A 20533-nucleotide genomic window follows, 5' to 3' on the forward strand; every position below is an offset into this window, starting at 1 on the left:
CCTCCATGTCCAAGTGCTGTGTAAACGGGCATCCCGCACCACCAAGGCCAACTAGCATTGCCTGCTAGAAGCGCTGGGGTGACTGCGCGCTCGCGACAACCGCATCACATGGCCCATGATGATTTCCATGCAGCGATCCCTCTCCTCGCCTGTCCGCATCCGGTCCTCGCCGCGTAAGTTGACGACATTCTACCCCTCTGTCGCTCTGCCCGCACGCCTGCTGCCCGCACCTCAGGTAGCGGGCGCTTGACCCAGGACACAACCAACTAATTCTCGAACCGCCAACCCATAGCTCTGTCGCCGTCGGATGCGCAGCTTCCCCCAAGACCAGCGACCCCTACTCCCGAGAGTCGACGCCCGGCCACATCGCGACAGCCCCGCCGACTGCGCTCGAGGAGCCCTAGTCCGACACGCCTGCTACCAGAACCCGTGGTCCCTGCTGGAGTTTCGCTCCCCATCCGCCGGAGCGAAGAGAGAGAACGTCACGGCCATGGAGCAGCCGACCACCACAGGGGCGCAAGTGCGCAGAAGAGGCCGATTATAGCCCAAAAGTCGACCCCGGCTGCTCTCGCCAGCAAGGACCGCCCGCCCTCACCACTTCAACCGGAGCGACCAAGCCTGGTACGCAAAAGCGAGTCCACGCCGAGGAACTTCCCCAGGCCATTATTGGGAGACTCAGCCATGTACTCAAACCCGCAGGTGAACTTTGAGTCCGAGGGAACCACGTTGGAGGAGCTTGCGCATCTGGTCCGCCTGTCCAAGTACCAAGAGCGCAAGCGCGCCATCACCCGGATACGACTACAGAGGAGCTTGGTTTCAACCGCGCTCTCCGCGCGGTTGACCCGTTGTGGTGAGATAACACAGAGGAGCCTTGCAGAAAGCTTCCGAGCCGAGGACAAAAAGGCCTTCTCGAACCTGTTCAGCGCAATCCACGATGTCAGGAACAGCTGTGACGCTACCCGCCGCTATGCCCTCTTGGAGCCTGAGATGGAGTCCCTCCAGTCCCCTGGACTGATCTCGTCGGAGAGCCTGGATACGCCGACGAGCGGTGTTGGAAGCAGCCATGGTGCCAGCTCCGTGGCGCCTTTTCTCAACGACATCTCGGCTTCTGCGAGGGAGGCGTTCCTCAGCTTTTTGACACAACTACGCACGAACCCAGACTACTTGGCCACCAGACTCTCTTCTTTGAACAGCGCGGAGCTCCAGGCCCTCACTTCGTTCCACCAGCGGCAGGAGCCGATTGAATCGGTACTACCTTACTATAATCGCCCCAGTGGGCGAGGCCACCCCGGCAGCACCAGCAGGAATTCCGGCCAGACGCAAAACGCAGTCGAGCGACTTCTGTCTTTCCAGCGACACGATCCCCTTTCCGCCCTAATTTACACCTGCTTTGCGAACTCCGCTGGACCAGACAGCGCCGAGGACAAGCGAAGGACTGAGATCTGGGCTACAGCTTGTGCCCGTCTTATCACTGAAGCTAAGTCAAACTCTGCTAATGAAAACATCCTCTATTCTGTCCTTGATGTCTGGTCCTCCACGCGAGATTGGTCCGGACGGTCCAATATGGAGTGGTACCTCATGAAAATCCTGGAGGACGGCGCTTTCTTGCTCGACCGAGCTGAGGACCAGAATGGCACCCGTTTCAATATATCTGAATGGACCCACAAGGACAACATTGCTGCGGACGAATTCTACGACCGGGCGATCAACGACTTGTTCGAGATAATCGACGATGAAGACGCCACGGGAATTCCAGAGGGTGTGATCGAGCTTGCGAACGAGATTTTGAAGCGTCTTGACACCAAACTTGTTGACAGCGTTAGGAAATGGTTTGTGTCCAAATGGCTCTTCTCCCGCTGGCTCATCGACGTGGTTGTTCACCCCGAAAGCTATGGTATGATGTCTGAGTACCATATCACCGAGTATGGCCGACAGAAAATCCTCAAGCAGGTTGCCCAGCGTGCCCAGGCATTGGTCATGGATATGACTTGGACGAGTGCTAAGAAACCGGTCTCAACGCCGGTGCAGGTGAAGACTCACATTGAGAATATCATAGGGCGCTTCAAACCGTCTAGGAGCCAAAGGATCGGACGCCTCCTACCGGCCCGGTCTATCACCTCCCTGAGAGAGACGGCTGAGGTTCATCCTTATCTGGTTGTCAGCCCGGCTGACATTCTAACGCTTGTGAATGCCCTCTTTCCTGAACGGAGACCTCAGTCTGCGCAGTCCAGTAGCATCCGCTCGGGCGCGCCCTCCCTCTCAGGCTTCTCGGCAATTTCTCAGCCAATCTCTATCGGAACCTCACGCAGTAATTTTGATACTGCCTCGGTAGCCAGTTTTAGTGCCTCATCCGTCCTCAGTGACGCGACAACATCGAAGGAACCGTTGCTGGATGATCAGATGGCCGGTACTCCCCAGCGTTACTCCCCGCCCGTCTCCGACAGCCCAAATCAGAAGAGACTGAGTAACTACGAGGATGATGGGTATCGCCTCCGGCTGGCCATGCATGAAATGGTTCAGATCCTTGGCCATGATATCGTCGGTGGTTCATGCCATCCATGTGCCGAACGGTGGGCCGTGCTCTTCATTTCGGCTGACGGGAAAGGCCTTTCTCTGCAAATGACCTATGACCCAGACGACGATCTCGAGGAAGAGAACTCTTCGACTACGAGTGATACCGAGGATGACGATCTAGATGAACGGCCGGAACTGGACAAGGACTACCACCAACTAAGAGATTCCATCTTAAAGCTGGTCGAGGACTTCGAGATACCGCGAGGCCTTGGGGATGATGGCGCGAAAACGACTCTCAGTAACCGTGCTACAGGCTTGAAGAAATACAAGTCGAAAAACAAGGTCATCACGACGGAATCTTCGATAGGTAGTCGAAACCCCTATCGGAAATTTGAGCCTGAGAAAAAGGACCAGAGCCAGTCTCCGGAATCTCCTGCAAGTCAATTGCATAGAGTAGAAGTTATTGCACAGGAGCCCGACCCACAACCAGTACTGATCACTATGCTCTCAGCTGCCTCGTCGCAGTCCAGGGTCCACTCGGATTTTGTTTCCGCGCACCTCTACTGGAGGACCTTGCAGCAGTTGAACTCTCTCGCATCGCAATCTTTGCGGAAGAATGGATTTGCGACGCTTCTCAATATCTTTTCACGAGGTCCCAGGGACTCGATCCGTCGGTCTGCGGCTGCAATTGAGGAGTACGACGCCTGGCTTGTTTGGCTCAAGCAAAGCCAAGAGCGTCACGAGGGTCTCATAGAGTCGATGATGAAGCGCCTCAGGATCCTTCGTGACAAGATGTGGTACGTTACTGATGTGCATAACTCTGCTCCCTACGAGCATACGCGGAGCATCTGTAGCGCCCTGAAGATTATGGGCGTTCCTAGGAGATGGGGCACGTTCCAACGCACGCGGGCTCAATTGTCTCGAGGCCCAGCTGCGAACTATCTGTACAAGAACGAATCACAGATGCTCGACCTACTTGCTGCAACGGAAGAGCAAGGTGGCCCGAACAAGCTCAGTGATGATCAGGCAGAGAAGACTAGCAAATGGTTGCAGCAAATGCACATCGAAAACATTTGCCAGGGCGAAGAGCGGATACACCGTTTCTGCTGCGAGCTTGACAGCTGTGTGAGCAAACTCGTCGGCGAGAACATTGTCGATGGCCCTGTGCTCTGGTCGAGCGAGTTGTATCTGCGGGACCGAAAAGCCCTTGAGGGGACTAGGGCTGGGAAAGATCGAGACAGTTTTTGGGGAGGCGATGACGCCGCCAGCGTCATGAGTGACCCAGAACGTCGATATACGTCTTCATCAGGCCGACCCAACTCCATCGCCCGAGACCTCAGATCGATGACTACCCACAACGTCAGTCAAATATCTTTTGATTCGAGGTACAGCTTCTCGAGGGCTAGCACTGCCATGTCCGATATCCTCGATTCCCAGGACTACTTTGGTGCGGCATCCCCTCTACACGCAATCGATTCGAGCTCTACATTCTGGTCTCCGTTCCAATCCACGATGCCTTCTACAAGCTCAGTCATCTCACGAGCTCACTCACCAACTACGAGCATATCGAATCTCTCTAGCTCCTTCTCCCACCCATATGGCCGACCTCTTCCTTCCCATCAGTCTGGGGGCCGGCCGACCACATCTGCTTCTTCTAATGAAACTGTACATATGCAACGTCAATCAGAGGAGAAGCAGCGCTTCCTCGACGAGCTCCGTCAAACCTTGACCAGCCTACTCCTGTCTGACCTTGGAAACTACGTATTTTCGGTAGGCTCGGAGACCGATGCGTGGTTCGAAAACTTTGGCCAAGGATGCATCGAACGCCACGATGCGCAGGAGCGTCGCAATCGTCGACCAAGCGTCAAGAAGGACCGAACAAGCAAGAACACTCTCAAGCAGCGCGTCATTGAAAAGAAGAAGAGCTTCGGTAACCTTCGCGTTGCTGGTGAGAACGCTGCCGGCGAATCAACCTCGGAGCAATCAGAAACCCCGACTGTTCTGAGCAATGATAGCTCTACTTCTGGCAAGACCATCTCCGGACACAGCCGGCGCTCAAGCAAAGAAAAAATGCCGGACTTTCCTTACAAGAAAGCGTACCAGCGCTTACTGAAGATGTTCTGCGTCCACCCTAATCCCCATACCAAGTTGAACGCTCTTGTCGAGCTGAAACATCTAATCGAAGCCTCATTGACCACGACTAGCCGCCGGTCCAAGTGGACGCTACGCAATCATTTCGAGGCTCACGAGGACGACCTTGCCGGTGTTGGAAACGCGAGAATACTTGAGCAAACCATGGACAATGTCCGAGAGCGTCGGTCGCAAGCGTTGCATTCGCCCACTCTGTCACCCGCCCAAACACGGTCAGCCACCAACGCAGAAACGCGATCGATTATGTCTGTCAGCCCTGTCAACACGGATGCTGTAGCTGCCGCCCTTCAGGCTCTCTTCAAGGACGCCGGCCTTCGGCCCAAGACACTGTTCCGTGATCTACAATTTATTGCAGCCTTCATCCCAGAGTCCACGCTTGACAGGTCTGAGAAAGGCAAGGCGTTCTGGGATACCAGTCTTGCCGCGTTGGCACTTAAACAGGGCGTCTGTCGAACCATGGTTGAGGTTGCGGACGAAGTCATCAAGATGGACCAGCAGACGAGGAAGCCCGTCAATGGCATCGGTGAGAGAAGCGAAGCAATACGATCGCCGTCTCAATACTCACTTGCCGATGCTGCAAGAATGCTGACCATCACCGCCAAGGAGGGCGATCATACCGCTCAGAGAGAGCTGGCTCTTTTTAATCTGAGCTATCCGGAGCATGTAGAACGGACTATCATGCCGCTCTCTAAACCGCGGGAAGTCTTCAAGCAGGCTCTCATGGAGAAGTTTGGCGCACGTCCCGGCAGTAATGCTCGGCACCCAGGAGATCGGATGAGAGGCCTCGGGTCTGCGGCTTCGACTGCCACCGCATCGGACGGCAGCAAGGACGTCGACGTGAAGAACGACCCAGCCCTGCACTGCGTCGCCTTCCACTGGATGGGTGCTGCTGCGCAGGGCAACGACGAGGTTGCCAAGCTGTTCCTGGATCAAAACGAGATCTTGGGGCTGGACTAAAGGGGGGTTTTTTTTTTGCGCCTCTGGACGGCCGCGAATAGCAAAAGTCTACATCCTGTTTCATACTTTTCATTGATATACCCAATACGCAATACGTTTACTATATATATACAACGGCACATACAACGACGGAACACAGAACAGACGGGCGGGCATGGGTCAGGGAATACAGGATTTCTTTGGTCTTTTTCGTTGGCCCTCTGTTCGCTTCGTTCCGATTCTCTACTTACTCTTTCTCCACCACTTCTCATGTTGCTGGACAGCTTTGTGTGTGCTTTGGCTTCTTCTTCTTCTCAACCCAGCACCATTGCCCTGTCACCCTGTCGTTTAGAAAAAGTCACAATTTTTGAGGTCAATGATATCCGCATGAGGCAAGACACTTTCTGGTCGTTCTGGGGCAATTTCATGTACTCAGGCGGTCGCCGTGGGTCTGGGGAGGAGACATACAACCATCCCGTGTTATCTGCTTGGATCTTTTGTTTCATGTCCGGGATTCAGGAAGGAGCATGTCGACGACTCCAAAGCTCTCACTCATATAGACCATGTGCCGCGTTTTGTTCGTTTACTACAGAGATGGATATACCAAGGACTGAGCGGGAGGCATTTCCAGGAGGGCTTGATTGGTGGAATATGAGAATTGAACAATATTCAAAGTCACCGGATGTTTTATGATGTCCGAAACGTGTGATGTCGTCCATGCTCTGTTCCAGTAAGTGAGCAGGCCCACCATCATTTCACTCAATTCACTTCAATCACCAGGGCTCATGTCACCAGTGGCGAAGATTATGCTGTCACGTCGTCTCTTGCATTCTGATACTCGTGGAAGCAGCATCGTTTGTTCATCAAGTATCATTTCAGCCGTAAAGTCTATGATCTATGCGCAAAGTCTATCTTCGCAAACGCGATCTTCCGCAGGAGTGGGGAAGCGAAACAAAAGGTATTGTCTTTCGGTCTTGCCATGTGTCCATTATAATGTGTACCCATCGCGATCATCCTCTTTCTCCCAGCTTACAAGACCTTGAGCATGGCCTCGGCGGTCGAGACCTCCTGGGCCTGCAGGTGGGGCTCCAGCTCCGAGTAGATGACCTTGCCGTGGTCGATGATCATGCCGTAGCGGTTGGTGCGCTCGCCCTGGGTCCAGCCGAAGGCCGAGGAGAACTTGACGCCGTCATCGGAGACGAAGAGCTGTAGGAGGGGGAATTACAATGTCAGTATGAAGGAACTTTAAGGGATAAAACGGTTGGGGTGAAAGGAGAGTGGGCCTAATAAAACGTACGATGGACTCGTCCTTGACGCCGTTGGCCTTGCCCCAGCCGGACATGACGTAGGCATCGTTGTAGGCGACGCAGATGACCTGGTCGACGCCCTTGGCCTTGAGCTCGGGGAACTTGGCGATGTAGCCGGGGACGTGCGAGGCCGAGCAGGTGGGGGTGAAGGCACCGGGCAGGGCGAAGAGGACGACCTTCTTGTTCTTGAACTCTGTAGATTACCAAGCGTTAGCAACAGTTCATAGGAAGTGAGGATATCGAGTGCTCGGTGGGATGGAGGGAGGGAGAGGGAGAGAGAGATGGGGGACAAGAGTCCAAGACTCACCCTTGCTGGCATCGAACTTGATGGGCATGCCGCAGGCGGCAAACTCCTCAGTCTCGGGGCTGGGAGGGATGTAGGTGAAGGAAACACCCTCGGGGAAGTCGTCGCCGGCCTTGAGAGGCATCTTGGTGAGTTTCTGGCGGATGGTTTTGTGGTGTTTGGAGTGGGGGAGGAGGTGTGAGGTCGACAGGGTGGGCAACCTTGACGACGAGCTTCGGGGGTGGTATTTATGTCGTGAGAATGGAGGAAGTGAACGAAAGGGTCCCAGTCCAGAGGCGCGATTATCGCCGGGGATACGTCAAATATCTACATGCGGTGGTCCGCCTGCCCATGCAAGCCAGCCAGCCCGCTCAGCGAGGCCGCTTTTTTTCTGGCCCCTCCTCCACCACTACGAAACCCATATGCCCATACGGATCTCGGTCCTCTGACTAAAGCCAAACGGCCCTGTTCCATGTCTTGCAGTGGTTTCTGCCTTTCCATCCGACGCTGCTCCGACTTCGATCGCTTTCCAGACCCTCTTTGTGCTCCTGAGGGTGGGCCGGGAGGTTCGCTATCGGTGGGGCGACGGGCTCCGCCGTCTGGGCTGCCCTTCCTTGGATGGCTCCGAGTGCGTCGCCGATAGCTAGCGTTTCGAGCGAGGGGGCCAGAGGGGCAAGGAGTAATGCTACCGCCCATTTCTGGGGGGCATTGGGGGACGGGAAGGTCGCTTACATGGCAGACATGGTGGGTTGACGTGGGCAGACAAGGGCAGATGGGATGGCGATGCCGAATGCGGCGCGGTCAGCTCGGCTCGGATCTGATAAGAAACTTTTTTTTTTCCCTGTCGGTTCTCCTTGCCTCAGTCCTTCTCCAAATTTCCCCTACTGTATGACCTAAGCACACTCAGAGCAGGTAATAGTTTTTGGAGAAGCGCCCCTGGCAGCTTTGCATTACTGTGGTACGGCACGTCTAAGTTGGTGGGGTCTCAAGGTTGCCCCTCGCGGCGCGTTGGTGGGAAGCGGCGGTCTACGTCACGCCTAGACAGGGGGGAGCTTTATCAGATCGACCCTAGATTATCGCTGAGCAGTCGGTGTATGTACTGCACTGTACCGTACAGATACCACGGTACCTGAATCTAACACCGTGATGGCACAGCAAGCACCTCGAGGTTCTCAGGAAAGTCAAGGCCGGAATGCGTGCACGAGACACACTGCACGTTAAATAGTCAAGCCAAGCCAGTGACAGTTGGAGGGACAGTGAAGTGAGGCGAACCCAGCTCGCGGGCCAATGCGGCACCACCAGCAGTCTCGTGCGGGCACAGTCCGCACCGCATGGTTGCGATTTGAATAGAACAACAGCCTCTTGTTGCCTAGACGACTTGGTGCTCCCCGATGTTTCTGCTCGGTCTCAGGAAACGCAGACATATTAGCACGATGAAGTGGTGCTCCGGTTGGACGGCATTAGTAGGTGTCAATTCACCGCGTCTTCGCATTCTCGCGATCTCATTCCCTCAAGGTTGCTGGTGTCAGCCAGTGCGGCCCCACTCCCGCAGTTCCCCTTACTCAGACACTGTCGGACTAAGAACCGGCGTAGTATGGACGTTTGATGCTGGCTGATTTTGATGACTCTTTGAAATGTTGCCTCGTTTGACTCACTGCACAATCACACAAGATGATGCCATCGCGAAATGTTACTCCGAACGAGCAGATCATGTCCGATTGTTGCCACATGGATCTGATGTAGACCAGCTATGCAAGTGGCACCAGGCCCTAGACAGCTATAGACCAAAGTCGGGCACACTATAGCTCGGTTCGCAACAGTATAAATCAGTCTAAACTTTGTTGGCGTTCGCGAATTACACTCTTGGTTCACACGGCCGGTATTCTAAAACAGGTAAGGGGACATGGGAAACAATACCTCGGCAGGCTTGCAACCCCGCATCAGGGGGCTGTTCAAGATTTGGAGAAGGCAACGAGAAGGCAATGAACTTAATCCCATCAGTTAAGTTGTCGGCATCTCGAAAGCAGTTGACACCCACGAATAATAGTGCCAGTAGAAAAGTGCGACTCGTGCATATTTCATCACCTCCCCGTCGCAATGGCTCACACGTCCGCCGCCGCCGATCTGTCAGTGGCCAACCTCTTCGGTTTCCAAAAAGATGTCGTCCTCGTGACCGGCGGAGCCACAGGCCTGGGCGAGATGGCTGCCCAGGCCTTCGTCCAGAACGGCGCCCGCGTCATCATCGCGAGCAGAAAGAAGAGCGAGCTGGAAAAGACGGCAGCGAGACTGAACAGCCTCGGACCGGGAAAGTGCGACTACGTCGTGGCGGACCTCAAAGACAAGGCGGGCTGTGATGTGCTCTGTGCGGAAGTCAAGAAGAAGACGGACAAGTTGACCGTGCTGATCAACAACTCGGGTGCCACATGGGGTGCCCCGTACGACGACTTCCCCGAGTCCGGGTGGGACAAGATCATGTCCCTCAATGTCAAATCGATATTCTACGTCACTGTCGGCCTCCACTCCCTGCTCACCAAGGACGCGACGGCAGATGTCCCCAGTCGGGTCATCAACATCGCCAGCACGGCCGGCGTCGCGACGGGTGACGTTACGAGTGGGCCCGAGGGCGGGCTGGCGGCCCCCGGCACCGGCACGTACAGCTACGGGCCGAGCAAGGCGGCCGTCATCCACCTGTCCAAGATCCAGGCGTCCAAGCTCATGCAGGAGCACGTCACGGTCAACGCCGTCTGCCCGGGCGTGTTCCCGAGCCGCATGTCGAACTTCGGCCTAGAGAAGGCCATGGCGAGCCTGCTGAGGCAGCACCCCAGCGGCCGCGTCGGAAAGGCCGAGGATTTCGGCGGGTTGGTGCTCTTCCTCGCCAGCCGGGGTGCGGCGCACATCACTGGTAATGCGTTCGTGATCGATGGTGGTGTGACGGTCAGCGGGGGCAAGGGCAAGGCGGCAAGGCAAGAAAAGTTGTAAGGTCTGTGCTGCGCCGGAGTTTTGGTGCCTGGTATGATTCCTCTAGCATTTTGTCACCTCCCGCGCCATTGAATTCGGTCAAAGGCGTCAGATCGGAATTGGGTAATTGGTGTATGTAGATTGTGCATTTGAAGTTAAGCACCTCAGATGTGGAAACCTACTGTATCACTCAGAAAAGACGCCAGCCATTGTGATTTATAAAGATACGCCTCGAGGATATCAAATCTCAACGGACACGTACATACTCTGGTATTCGCTAACGCTAGCATCAAGAATGCGGATAGTATCCAGCCTCGGAAGACCATCTATTCAGCTTTCTGCTTGCGGTCTTTACATTCCAGTCGATATGGTTGGCAATCTCCACGGCCATGCCCAGCTCAGTGGCCAACGCGTGAACCAGGCCAGGATGCGCTTGGAATCACTGACCTGCCAGCACTACCTCATGCTAGAATGAACCACCTCTTGAGCCAGGTACCTTGCCCTTATTTCACCGAGGGCCGATATGAACAACTTTTCATATACAGCTTTCTCGACCTCTTGCGCGAACTCGCTCGATAAGCATGGCCACGTTTTATGGCTATCGCCGACTCGCATGTACACCGCATAAATTAAGGTCACGTGGAGCTGTAGGTTTACCAGAGTTCCGATGAGGCATTCATGGGAGTTATATGTATGTTTCCCTAATTTCCTGATTCTTGAGAAGATATGCTGACTTGAATCTCTTCATATATGTGCTTATATTGTATACTACACGATTGTACCTGGCCTTGCTTAGCCGTGACATTGTCGACGACTCTGGCAACGCGGGCTGTAGTGATTGTTGGGTCGGGCTGTGTTATAAGGCAAGCCATGAACGTCAAATAAAGTCAATCCATACAAGCTCCTTACTTGAGCAGAAGTGCCAATCGAGTCATTGCTCTTGATGGTAATTACAACTGGCGGGTATGGTATCAGGCCACCAACACCTGAATTTGAGGCTTCAGTTACGTTGTCATCAAATTGATGAGACACGCGACTCAGCTCAAGCTTGCCGGTGGAAAGAAATGGCCAATTACCAATACTAGCCTCTCGTAGTTCCAGTTTTATTTTCTTTTGAAGAAAAGTTGTATCGATTGCGGGAGAGTTGTCTTTGCCAAAGCTTGCTGTTTGTTGTACGTGTTTTCTGACTCCCCCCCGAAGGTCTGTGCGCGACCCGATCTCGCGGTACATAGCGGAATGACACACATTTTTTTTCTGCCCCTCAGTGCCCCTCCATGATTTTACCCCTCAACACTACGACTGTCTGCGACTTGCCTCCCATCACCCATCACGACGAAGACCAGCATCATGGAAGAGTCGAACGCTCCGACGTCGAAGAAGGGCGCCAAGAAGGCCGAGGCCAAGGCCAAGAAGGAGGCCTTGAAAGCCCAGCGTGCTGCCGAACTCGCCGCCGCCGCCGCCAATGTCACCCTCGAGGACGACCCCGCCCAGGACAACTACGGGAACAAGCAGACCACGGCCTCGCTCTTCAGCAAGGACGCCGAGGAGGTCGAGATCCGTTCCCTCGACGAATCCCACAATGGCAAGACGGTCGTCGTGCGTGCATGGCTCCAGAACTCTCGCGTGCAGAGTGCCAAGATGGGCTTTGTTGAGCTCCGCAAGGGCGGCAACTGGAACATCCAGGGCGTCGTTATGGCCTCGGAGGAGGAGCCCCTCGTCAGTCGACGCATGGTCAAGTGGATTACCGGCATCAGCCCCGAGAGTTACGTAGCGGTTGAAGCCAAGGTCAAGCAACCTCTCGAACCCGTCCACAGCTGCCGAGTCTCGGGACTCGAGCTTCACATCACAAAGTGCTACGTGCTCGCGCCGGCTCCCGCCATGCTTGGCATGACCATGGCCGCTGCAAGCCAGCCCATCGTCAACTTCAGCGACGAGAAGGCCCAGGAGGGAGACGCTGACGCCGGCAAGGCGGCCAAGCCCGCTGCCGAGACCACGACCCCGTCCGCAAGCATGCTCACTCACCTCGATAACATTGCCATGCACAAGCGCGCTCCTGTCCAGCAGGCGATTGCGGTACGTTGATGTAAAACGTTGATGGACCATGATCTGGATACTGATCAATTCTGCCACAGGATATCCGTATTCAAGTCAAGAGAATCTTCCGCTCGTACCTTGAAGACCTCCGGTTCAAGGAATTCGAACCGCCCTGCCTTATCGGCGCTGCGTCCGAGGGCGGTGGGAATGTCTTTCGACTCCCATATTTCGGCGACGAGGCTTTCCTCGCCCAGTCGCCCCAGTTCTACAAGCAATTCGAGATTGCCGGAGGCAGGGAACGTGTGTTCAGCATAGGCCCCGTTTTCAGAGCCGAAAACTCCAACACACCGAGGCACATGACCGAGTTCACAGGTCTTGATCTGGAGATGGAAATTAAGGATTCTTACACCGAAGTTCTTTCCGTACTGGAGGGCGTCTTGTTGTCCATCTTCCGTGGAATCCAAGGTCAGTTTTCACCCACCCACCCTGTATTTCCGCGATTCTGCAAAAAGAAGAAGCATCTCTCTCCATATGTATGTGTTTTCTAACCGGATTATTCACCAACACAGAGCGATGTGCGGACGAAATCGAGACGGTCCGAGCCGTCTACCACTCGGAACCGCTCCTCCTTCCCGAGCCCGGCAAAGAAGTCCGCTTAACTTTCGCCGAGGCACAAAAGCTTTTGCGAGAGGAAGGTCCTGCAGAATTCGCAAATGTACGAGACGATGAGGATATGAGCACCCCCCAGGAGAAGGCCCTTGGCGAAGTTGTCCGCGCCAAGTACAAGACAGACTTCTACGTCATTGACAAGTTCCCTGAGACGGCGCGACCATTTTACGCCAAGATCGACGATGCTGGCACCACGGTTGGAGAAGGTGTCCGGGTTACGAATGCCTTCGATTTCTTTATCCGTGGGCAGGAGGTGCTCTCCGGTGGCCAGCGAATTCACAACCCTGTTGAACTCGAGGAGCGTATCCGCGCCAAGGGTGTCGACCCCGAGAGTGCTGGTATCAAAGAGTACCTGACGACGTTCCGACAGGTTGGTGTGCCGGCGCATGGTGGAGGTGGCATCGGTCTTGATCGTGTGGTTGCTTGGTTCCTCGCATTGCCAAGCGTCCATCTCGCGGCGTATTATCCTCGCACGCCCAAGAGGCTGTCGCCATAAGGCCCTCTAAAAGGACACTGACTTTCAGTGAACCAGAGAATTGGCGTTGTGCAAACTGTGCAAAGTGGTTTATAACGTGGGTGGTGGATCTTGTCATCTTCGGACAGCTCGTTGGACGCTGGCAGTAGAAAGTTGAGAGAGCCCAAAGTCTAGCGCTAAGACCAGACCAGACGTATAATATTCAACTATCATGAACAATCATACTGAGTCTCTTGCAAGAGGTGCTACTTCTATACGCGCCAATAATCTGATCTAGCAGGGAATACGACCCGATCCTACTTATGACTAGGCAAGGAGGTAGCGTTAAGGAATTTTTATCCTGCACCATTGAAAGCCTGTCGCTAAACGCACTTTCAGCGAGGCGAACCACGCCCACCGCTTAGGAAATCAATTAATCGTTCCTATAATTACAGTAATGAGCGAGGTTACAGGCAAGCCATAATGCGAAATCTTGCCCAAAGAAGACCGGGTTGTTGCCCCTTGAGTGTCACAATGTCTAGGTACAGGATGCTGACGACACTGCGGAACTTGCAGGGATCAACCTGACTGTTGCCATCACCCCGAACCGTACCACAGAAGGCTCTTGTACATCCGTATACACGTCCATCGTCCCAATTCTTATTACCTTTATTCTCATCCTATATGATACTCAGGCTGCCGTGCGTGCAACTCATCAGATTTGTCCGTCTAAGAAGTTCTTCGCTCGTTCTAGAACCGCAGATGCCTCTTCCTTCGTACCGAGGATCGGGTACGTCAGGAAGAAATCATGCGGCATGCCGACCGAGGTATTAAAATGGGTGCTGTTCCCTTCTATCTCTGCCATCTGTCTCGCGAAGATGCTTATGGACTCGTAGAATCCCTCCAGACTGCCGGAGTCGATGAAAAGGGGTGTCTCGAGCCGGAACGGGTGGTTCAACGGCGATACGTACGCTTCTTCTTCCGCCTTCAGTGTTTTCCCCCGTGGTCGGTAGACCTCGAGTGCCCACTCCAGGAGTGGCACGTCCAGGATGTCGTACCCTCTTGCCGTTGATCGGTTATATCTCTGTACCGCTTCCGATGTTACTTCCACCCAGGGCGAGAAAGCTGTTGTGCCCCCTATATCAAGTGGTAATGTCAGCGTGCATCCCCTCAATAGCTGAGCTGAAGCAATGTCAGAAAATTACGAACCTGGTTGCGGGAGGCCATGTTCAGCTAGATAGCGAAGAAGGGCAAGAACGAGGTTCGCCCCCGTCGAGTCTCCCATGACGACGATGTCCCTCGAGGCTACACCGAGGTCGAGCACGTACTGGTAAGTGGTGAAAAGGTCCTGGACCGCAGCAGGAAACGGGTTCTTGTCCGAGGCCAGCCGGTACTGCATATACAGCACGTTGGTAACCCCGAAATGCTTGGTAGCCACCGCCGACACGTTCGCGGAGTTCTGGTCGGGGTCCCAGCCCAAAACGAACCCGCCGCCTCCGGCATAAATCACTACCTTCAGATTCGGATCCGTGCTCCCCGGAGAAACAGGTGCCGGGTGCCACACGGCTCCCACGGGGGCGGGCTTCGTAGCCGCGGCCGGGCTGCTCAGCACGCCTCGGATGAGCGAGGCTTCAGGGGGCGCAATTAGGACGAAGCGGCCCCCGGACTTGCCGGCGCTCAGCTGAGGGGGCTGCTGGAAGCGGACGACGGCGAGGTAGCGGAAGACGGCGCGTAGTATGGCGGCGCCCATGCTGACCTTGTAGCTCCATTGCGGCACGGCGCGGAGCGGGGGGACTGCGTACGGAGCGAGAGAAAGAGCAGGTGGGGATGTTGATAGCCCAGAATCCCAGCGTGTAGAGGGTCTTGAAGGGCTGAGGCGACCAGGTGGAAGAAGCCATCGTGTGCTATATGTTTGTCTAGGTGTCAATCTGGTGCGGGATTAGGCAGGTGATGGGAATCACGAAATAGTGAGCCTAGATAGGACGATTGCCTTCACAGATGTTGGTTGTGCTATAGTGGCCACATACGGCTTTCACCAAGATACTCACCTAAGAACGACTCGTTCTTGAGTCAAAGGCAAGGGGAGCAAAGTAAGGGCATGGGAGACGAATTCAAGGTTGCCAACTAGTTGATGCAGAGTCTAGCTCCCTCAACTGATTCTGGCCTCCCGTGCTTACGCCCTTGCTTTGTTACTTTGAAGGGCTATGTATGGATGCAACCTTGCTTCCACCCCCACCATTTCAGCAAACAGCTCGGGATTTCAGGGGTCCCATCTTGCACTCCGCATCGAACAAGACATCCCAAGGCCTATGATATGATCCAAGCCCGCGTGATGTGACCGGGTATATATCAGCAAAAGCTAGCCCAATCCTGCATCTGAGCCGTGCTAACAAGCAAAGCTACCGATCAAGAACTTACGTCACGATGAATGGTGTGATTCTTGTGTTCAATACTATTTCACTGCCGTGTGCTGCTAATAGCTACGTCGCGGTGTAACTAACAAATTATGCTCGACCTAGACCCTCTGTAGGATGTTGTTTCCTACACGACCAGGAGGAATACCTAGTATTACGCATTCGGCTTAGACAATTTTACCTGTAGCACTGTGCTAACATGACAGGAGAGTGTAGTTTGCGAATCTCAATAACAATTTGAGTTTCGTTCGCTTTCTGTTCAGAACTAATCATCGATAACAAAGGTGTTCTGCCACGTTCCACTAGACACAAGCACGCAACTGTGGAGATAACTAATCAACAATCCTCTATAACTGACTTCATAGGCGTCCGTTCTGGACTTGTGACTAAATATAGAAGAACAGTATGCGATTATTGCAAAGACTGTTGCCAAGTAGTTCTAAGGCGCTTGGGACACAACTGGTATGGTTACCGTGTGGACGTTTACTATAGATAGTTAAGGGCCCAGGACCCACTGTGGCCCCATTTCACCAGAGCACGGGCCGCATGACCTTCGCAGCTGGGCCAACGCGGTGTCACGTGACTCTGCGCCAGAACTACCGAAAGGCTTAGCCCCCCATCAGCCCCATCTCGAACCCAACCACCGCCAACATCGTCACCACCCTGATAACATCGCCGCCTCACCGTGCCCTCCTTCCTCGCGCTCCTGCTTTGCTGCCCGTGACTTGAGCCGACTAGAACTCGCACCCTCGATCATCTATAGACCGATTCCTACTCGGCGAGTGTGCGCGTGACCAAGCAAGCACCCTCGTTGAAAGGATTGGGATCTTGGGCAAGGAGCCTTGACCGGCTACCGGCTGCGAGCCTGGGTTGTGTTCGAGTCACAGACCGAGGCCATCTCCTAGCTTGCCAACGCTTTGCGCGACCCTCCCCTCCCCTCATCGACCCTACCTCTCCGCTCGTGGCCAGCGACAGACCGACCAGCACTCGCACCCTCGATCATCTATTGACCGACTCCTACTCGGCGAGCGTGCGCGTGACCAGGCAAGCACCCTCGCCGAAAGGATCGGGATCTTGGGCAAGGAGCCTTTACCGGCTACCGGTTGCGAGCCTGCGTCTTGTCTTGTTGTTGGCTTTCGGGCCAGACGGCTGAGCGAGAGGAGGAGCTGCCACAGACCGCCTGACACTGACTAGGTCATCGTGGACAGACTTGCCAGCGTTTGTTCGTTATCAACGGTAAGCCTTCTAGTTGACTCACTCCCTGCCATCACCGCTTTGTGTTAGGTTTCCATATCATATGTCGATTATGCCTCCCGCCAAAGATGCTACAAGTCAACTCGCTGGAACGAACGAGCCTTTTCGCAAGGCGGCGTCAACTGTCATAGTCACGTTCGAGGTGGCAGCCGATGCACGAGACCCTGGCCGCGAGGATGATGACGAGTACGACAACCGTGAATTCCACCGGCAGAAACTGCGCATGGGCTTCAAGGCTTGCTACGAACCACCCATCGTTACCTTGAGGTTCAACGTTGGCATCTTTGGCTATGGCGAAGATAAGAAGAAAGAGAAGACAACATTATACTTTGACGTTCCTCGACACCACATCTCATCGCTTGAATCGACCCACCATGTCGACGTCGCCACCGTCCCAGAACTTAGCCAAGATGATATTGCCAAGCTTGCAGGTGGTATTACACGTCTTCGTTTCCACCTCACACGCCCTGGCAACCTCATCCAGCCTAGTAGAGAGCTCTCCCTCAAACCTGCCTCGCAACACACTCTCGCGTCTATGACTTTGTTAGCCAAAACCCTCGATTTTGTACTTCTCATGCCACACACCACATTATCCAAACAACAGCTTCAATGCCTTCAGCAAGCCGTCACATCACCCATCACTTTCCACGATCAGCTGCAGCAGGATAAGGAACATGACTTCTGGCTGGCGGCTTTGTATGGCGGCGCCGGCGGCAGGCTGCTCAACACTCGCGCTACCGCTGCTAGCCCACCACCAAACAAGATTGACGACGTAAGCACGGCTTCCGAGTCAGGCGACTCTACCGTTGCTACGGCTACTCCACCAGCGTACCGCAGGTCAGCGGCACCTAGCGATCACGGTGTTGATGCTGTTGGCGAAACCAACGGCTTGATCACGGCGTCTGATTTTGCGGACGAGATCACCGCAGCCGGTCCACCCCCTTATGACTCGTTGGCGTCTGGGGACAAAACCTCTGCTCCAGCAGCTGATATGACAAGTACGTATACCTCTGCCTTGACAAGTCGAAAACCTGTCCGGTCTTTCAGATCATTCAGTTTGCTGACTTCATTGCGCCCATTCAGAGAAGCAGGTGAGAAAACGTCTCCAGGATAGCGTCAAATTCGACACCAGAAATTCCCGTAGGCGCCTAGGCAGTGAACCTTTGTTTGCGGGCGGTAAGCACTTGCACGCCGGGGACATCGCCGGGACCTCGACATTGGAAGATGGTAAAGAGGCTGGCATATATCTGCCATATCCTAGCGCACTCATACTGGAAAAACTGGACGAAGTGCTGAGGAGAGCTCAGTACCTTGAGAAGGAGAATGGGCTACTCAAGGCTGAAATATCTGCAATGCGCGAGGGCCAAGACCAAATGAAAGCTGAGCTAAAGGAGATGGCTGATCGAGACTACGACCGCTCCAAGAGAACTAAAGACTTAGAGAACGAGGATGCAAACCTCGAAGATCACATTACGCATCTGAGGCAGTGTCACGACGATATCGAGGAACGCCAAGCAGAACTCGAGGATCGTCAAGGGAGGATAGAGGAAAAGTGTGATAATATTGAGCTCGAGATCGTCGATCAAGTTCACACTGCATTAAGGGAAAGGCTTATAAGTGCCCTAGAAACAATATGAATACAAACATTACAAAATGATCTATTCTTCTACTTGATGAAGGCCTTCTGCTCAAGTTTCCGTTACAGTCTTCAGCTGCATATATCCTTGTATAAGAACGCCTGGACCGAACCATATGTAGTCCTCCTTGACTGGGAAACCTCGCCTGGTTCCCCTGATGCGATTGAATGTTGGCAGATTCTGAAGACAGCCACTGTCAAGTAAGACAAACCGCAAAGCTACCCCGCACTCGCACAGGGGAAGTCATCTGCTAGATGCCTAGGTACCTTGGGTACATAGGTATATATATCTTGTTTCTGTGTTGGTCTCTTATTGCCTGCCACCCTGGAGGAACAGACATGCAACACTCCGGAAGACGTCATCGTCTCACTCAACCTTCACATCAGCATGTCTGCGCCCTACGAACTCATCTACTATACAGGCGTCCCAGGCCGCGGTGAACATGTCCGGCTAATCCTCGAGGAAGCTGGCGTTCCGTATAAAGACGCTCAGTCTCTCTCATTTGATGAAGCACGGGAGACTGTCACGACCTGGCTCGCTGGCGGCGGACATGGCAATCCGCCTTACTTCGCCCCGCCTCTCCTGAAGCACGGCGACCTCGTCATCTCTCAGACTCCTAATATACTCCTGTACCTCGGCCCCAAGCTCGGACTTGCTGGCTCGCGTGAGAACGATCTATACAGAGTGAACGCTATTGCTCTCACTGCGCTCGATGGGTTGAGCAACGAAGTTCACAATACACATCATCCAATCACCGTCATGCTGCCCTGGGAAGACCAGAAGGAGGAAAGTAAAAGGCGCAGCAAGGAGTGGGTTCAAAACCGCCTACCGACCATCCTTGTATACTGGCAGAGGGTATTGGAGAATGAGGAGCGCGGCCCAGGCCCGTGGCTTTTGGGAGACACGTTCACGTACGCCGACTTGGTGTTGTTCCAGGTACGCTCTCTCTCTACTCTGTAGCTGGCCCCGTTCTTGAAATTCTTCCCTCCGTATATTATAGCCGCCAAACGCTTTGACCTAACTGATCTATCGCCGTAGTGTCTCGACGGTACCCACTACGCTTTCCCCAAGGCAATGAAGCAGGCCAGAGAAACCGGCAAGTACGACAAGGTGTTCAAGCTGTGGGAAGACGTCAAGGCTCGGCCAACCATTGCTGCGTACCTTGCCAGTGACAGAAGACAGAAGTATCAGGATTGGGGCGTCTACCGGCACTATGATGACAATGATGTTGTTGCAGAGTAGCCTCCGGTATAAGGCATGGAAAGTCATATAAATAGTTCGTGGGATGAGTATTGAGTCCGGAAAACGGTGGCATGGTTTGAAAAGGAGGTTTTGTATGGAAAATAGTGTATGCACTACAGATCAATTCATGCAAGAATTCATCACGTACCGAGCTCTCACAATTCAAAGTGAATTCCTGAAATGAGGCTGTTCATCGCGGTTTCAAAAGACTTCCTTTGCTTCCTTTGAGTAAACGTTGGGTTGAGCTTCCTGGGCATTGTTCAATGTGGTACCTCACGGGACAATTGATGACTGATATGTAGCTATGCATGTCGCTTCTCCGGCCCTTTTGGAGGTGCTTCATACAATGTGAACGTATCGAAAGGCGGTCAGCAGGAAAAGTGGAGTCCTATCTATCTCCCAGGACATAACGCACATGGCGCATCCGATCACCCACGTATCACCGGCATGCATCACTCTATGCTCACTGTCACCTGGGTTCTGCAGGTATTGCGCCTGGGTATTCAGCTGCAGCCTTTCGATATAATCAGCAACTATTCGTACAATTACCACATACGACCACATCTCCTAGAGAACTCGGGATCCCGTCCGCTCTCCCTTAGATAAACTGGGAAGAGCCAGATTAGTAGTTGGGTGGGTGACCACCAGCGAATACCTGGTGTTGTATGTTTTTTCTTTCT

General features: G+C 54.0%; 7 protein-coding genes across 7 annotated transcripts; 5 read left to right on the plus strand and 2 right to left on the minus strand.

Moving 5' to 3' along the window:
• Nucleotides 1-118: 118 nt before the first annotated feature.
• JN550_008338 (uncharacterized protein) lies at nt 119-5622 on the plus strand (the record flags this gene model as incomplete). The annotated part of the gene is made up of 2 exons (XM_049320288.1): nt 119-173; nt 293-5622. 2 exons carry the CDS (start codon nt 119-121, stop codon nt 5620-5622), a joined length of 5385 nt encoding a protein of 1794 aa, XP_049169560.1.
• Nucleotides 5623-6630: 1008 nt separating this feature from the next.
• On the minus strand, nt 6631-7336 carry JN550_008339 (uncharacterized protein; the record flags this gene model as incomplete). The annotated part of the gene is made up of 3 exons (XM_049320289.1): nt 6631-6807; nt 6899-7101; nt 7216-7336. The coding sequence occupies 3 exons, from the start codon at nt 7334-7336 to the stop codon at nt 6631-6633; spliced, it is 501 nt and encodes a 166-aa protein (XP_049169561.1).
• Nucleotides 7337-9288: 1952 nt separating this feature from the next.
• Nucleotides 9289-10170, plus strand: JN550_008340 (uncharacterized protein; the record flags this gene model as incomplete). Its single annotated transcript, XM_049320290.1, has 1 exon — nt 9289-10170. The coding sequence occupies one exon, from the start codon at nt 9289-9291 to the stop codon at nt 10168-10170; it is 882 nt and encodes a 293-aa protein (XP_049169562.1).
• A 1326-nt stretch (nt 10171-11496) lies between these two features.
• JN550_008341 (uncharacterized protein) lies at nt 11497-13348 on the plus strand (the record flags this gene model as incomplete). Its single annotated transcript, XM_049320291.1, has 3 exons — nt 11497-12222; nt 12282-12648; nt 12753-13348. The coding sequence occupies 3 exons, from the start codon at nt 11497-11499 to the stop codon at nt 13346-13348; spliced, it is 1689 nt and encodes a 562-aa protein (XP_049169563.1).
• Nucleotides 13349-14021: 673 nt separating this feature from the next.
• Nucleotides 14022-15056, minus strand: JN550_008342 (uncharacterized protein; the record flags this gene model as incomplete). The annotated part of the gene is made up of 2 exons (XM_049320292.1): nt 14022-14443; nt 14516-15056. The coding sequence occupies 2 exons, from the start codon at nt 15054-15056 to the stop codon at nt 14022-14024; spliced, it is 963 nt and encodes a 320-aa protein (XP_049169564.1).
• A 1970-nt stretch (nt 15057-17026) lies between these two features.
• On the plus strand, nt 17027-18611 carry JN550_008343 (uncharacterized protein; the record flags this gene model as incomplete). The annotated part of the gene is made up of 2 exons (XM_049320293.1): nt 17027-17972; nt 18058-18611. 2 exons carry the CDS (start codon nt 17027-17029, stop codon nt 18609-18611), a joined length of 1500 nt encoding a protein of 499 aa, XP_049169565.1.
• A 387-nt stretch (nt 18612-18998) lies between these two features.
• Nucleotides 18999-19853, plus strand: JN550_008344 (uncharacterized protein; the record flags this gene model as incomplete). The annotated part of the gene is made up of 2 exons (XM_049320294.1): nt 18999-19547; nt 19650-19853. The coding sequence occupies 2 exons, from the start codon at nt 18999-19001 to the stop codon at nt 19851-19853; spliced, it is 753 nt and encodes a 250-aa protein (XP_049169566.1).
• Nucleotides 19854-20533: the final 680 nt, after the last annotated feature.

The sequence above is a fragment of the Neoarthrinium moseri genome, assembly GCF_022829205.1.
Source record: "Neoarthrinium moseri strain CBS 164.80 chromosome Unknown scaffold35_Wmoseri_CBS_16480, whole genome shotgun sequence".
In the NCBI taxonomy this organism is placed as follows: Eukaryota; Fungi; Ascomycota; class Sordariomycetes; order Amphisphaeriales; family Apiosporaceae; genus Neoarthrinium; species Neoarthrinium moseri.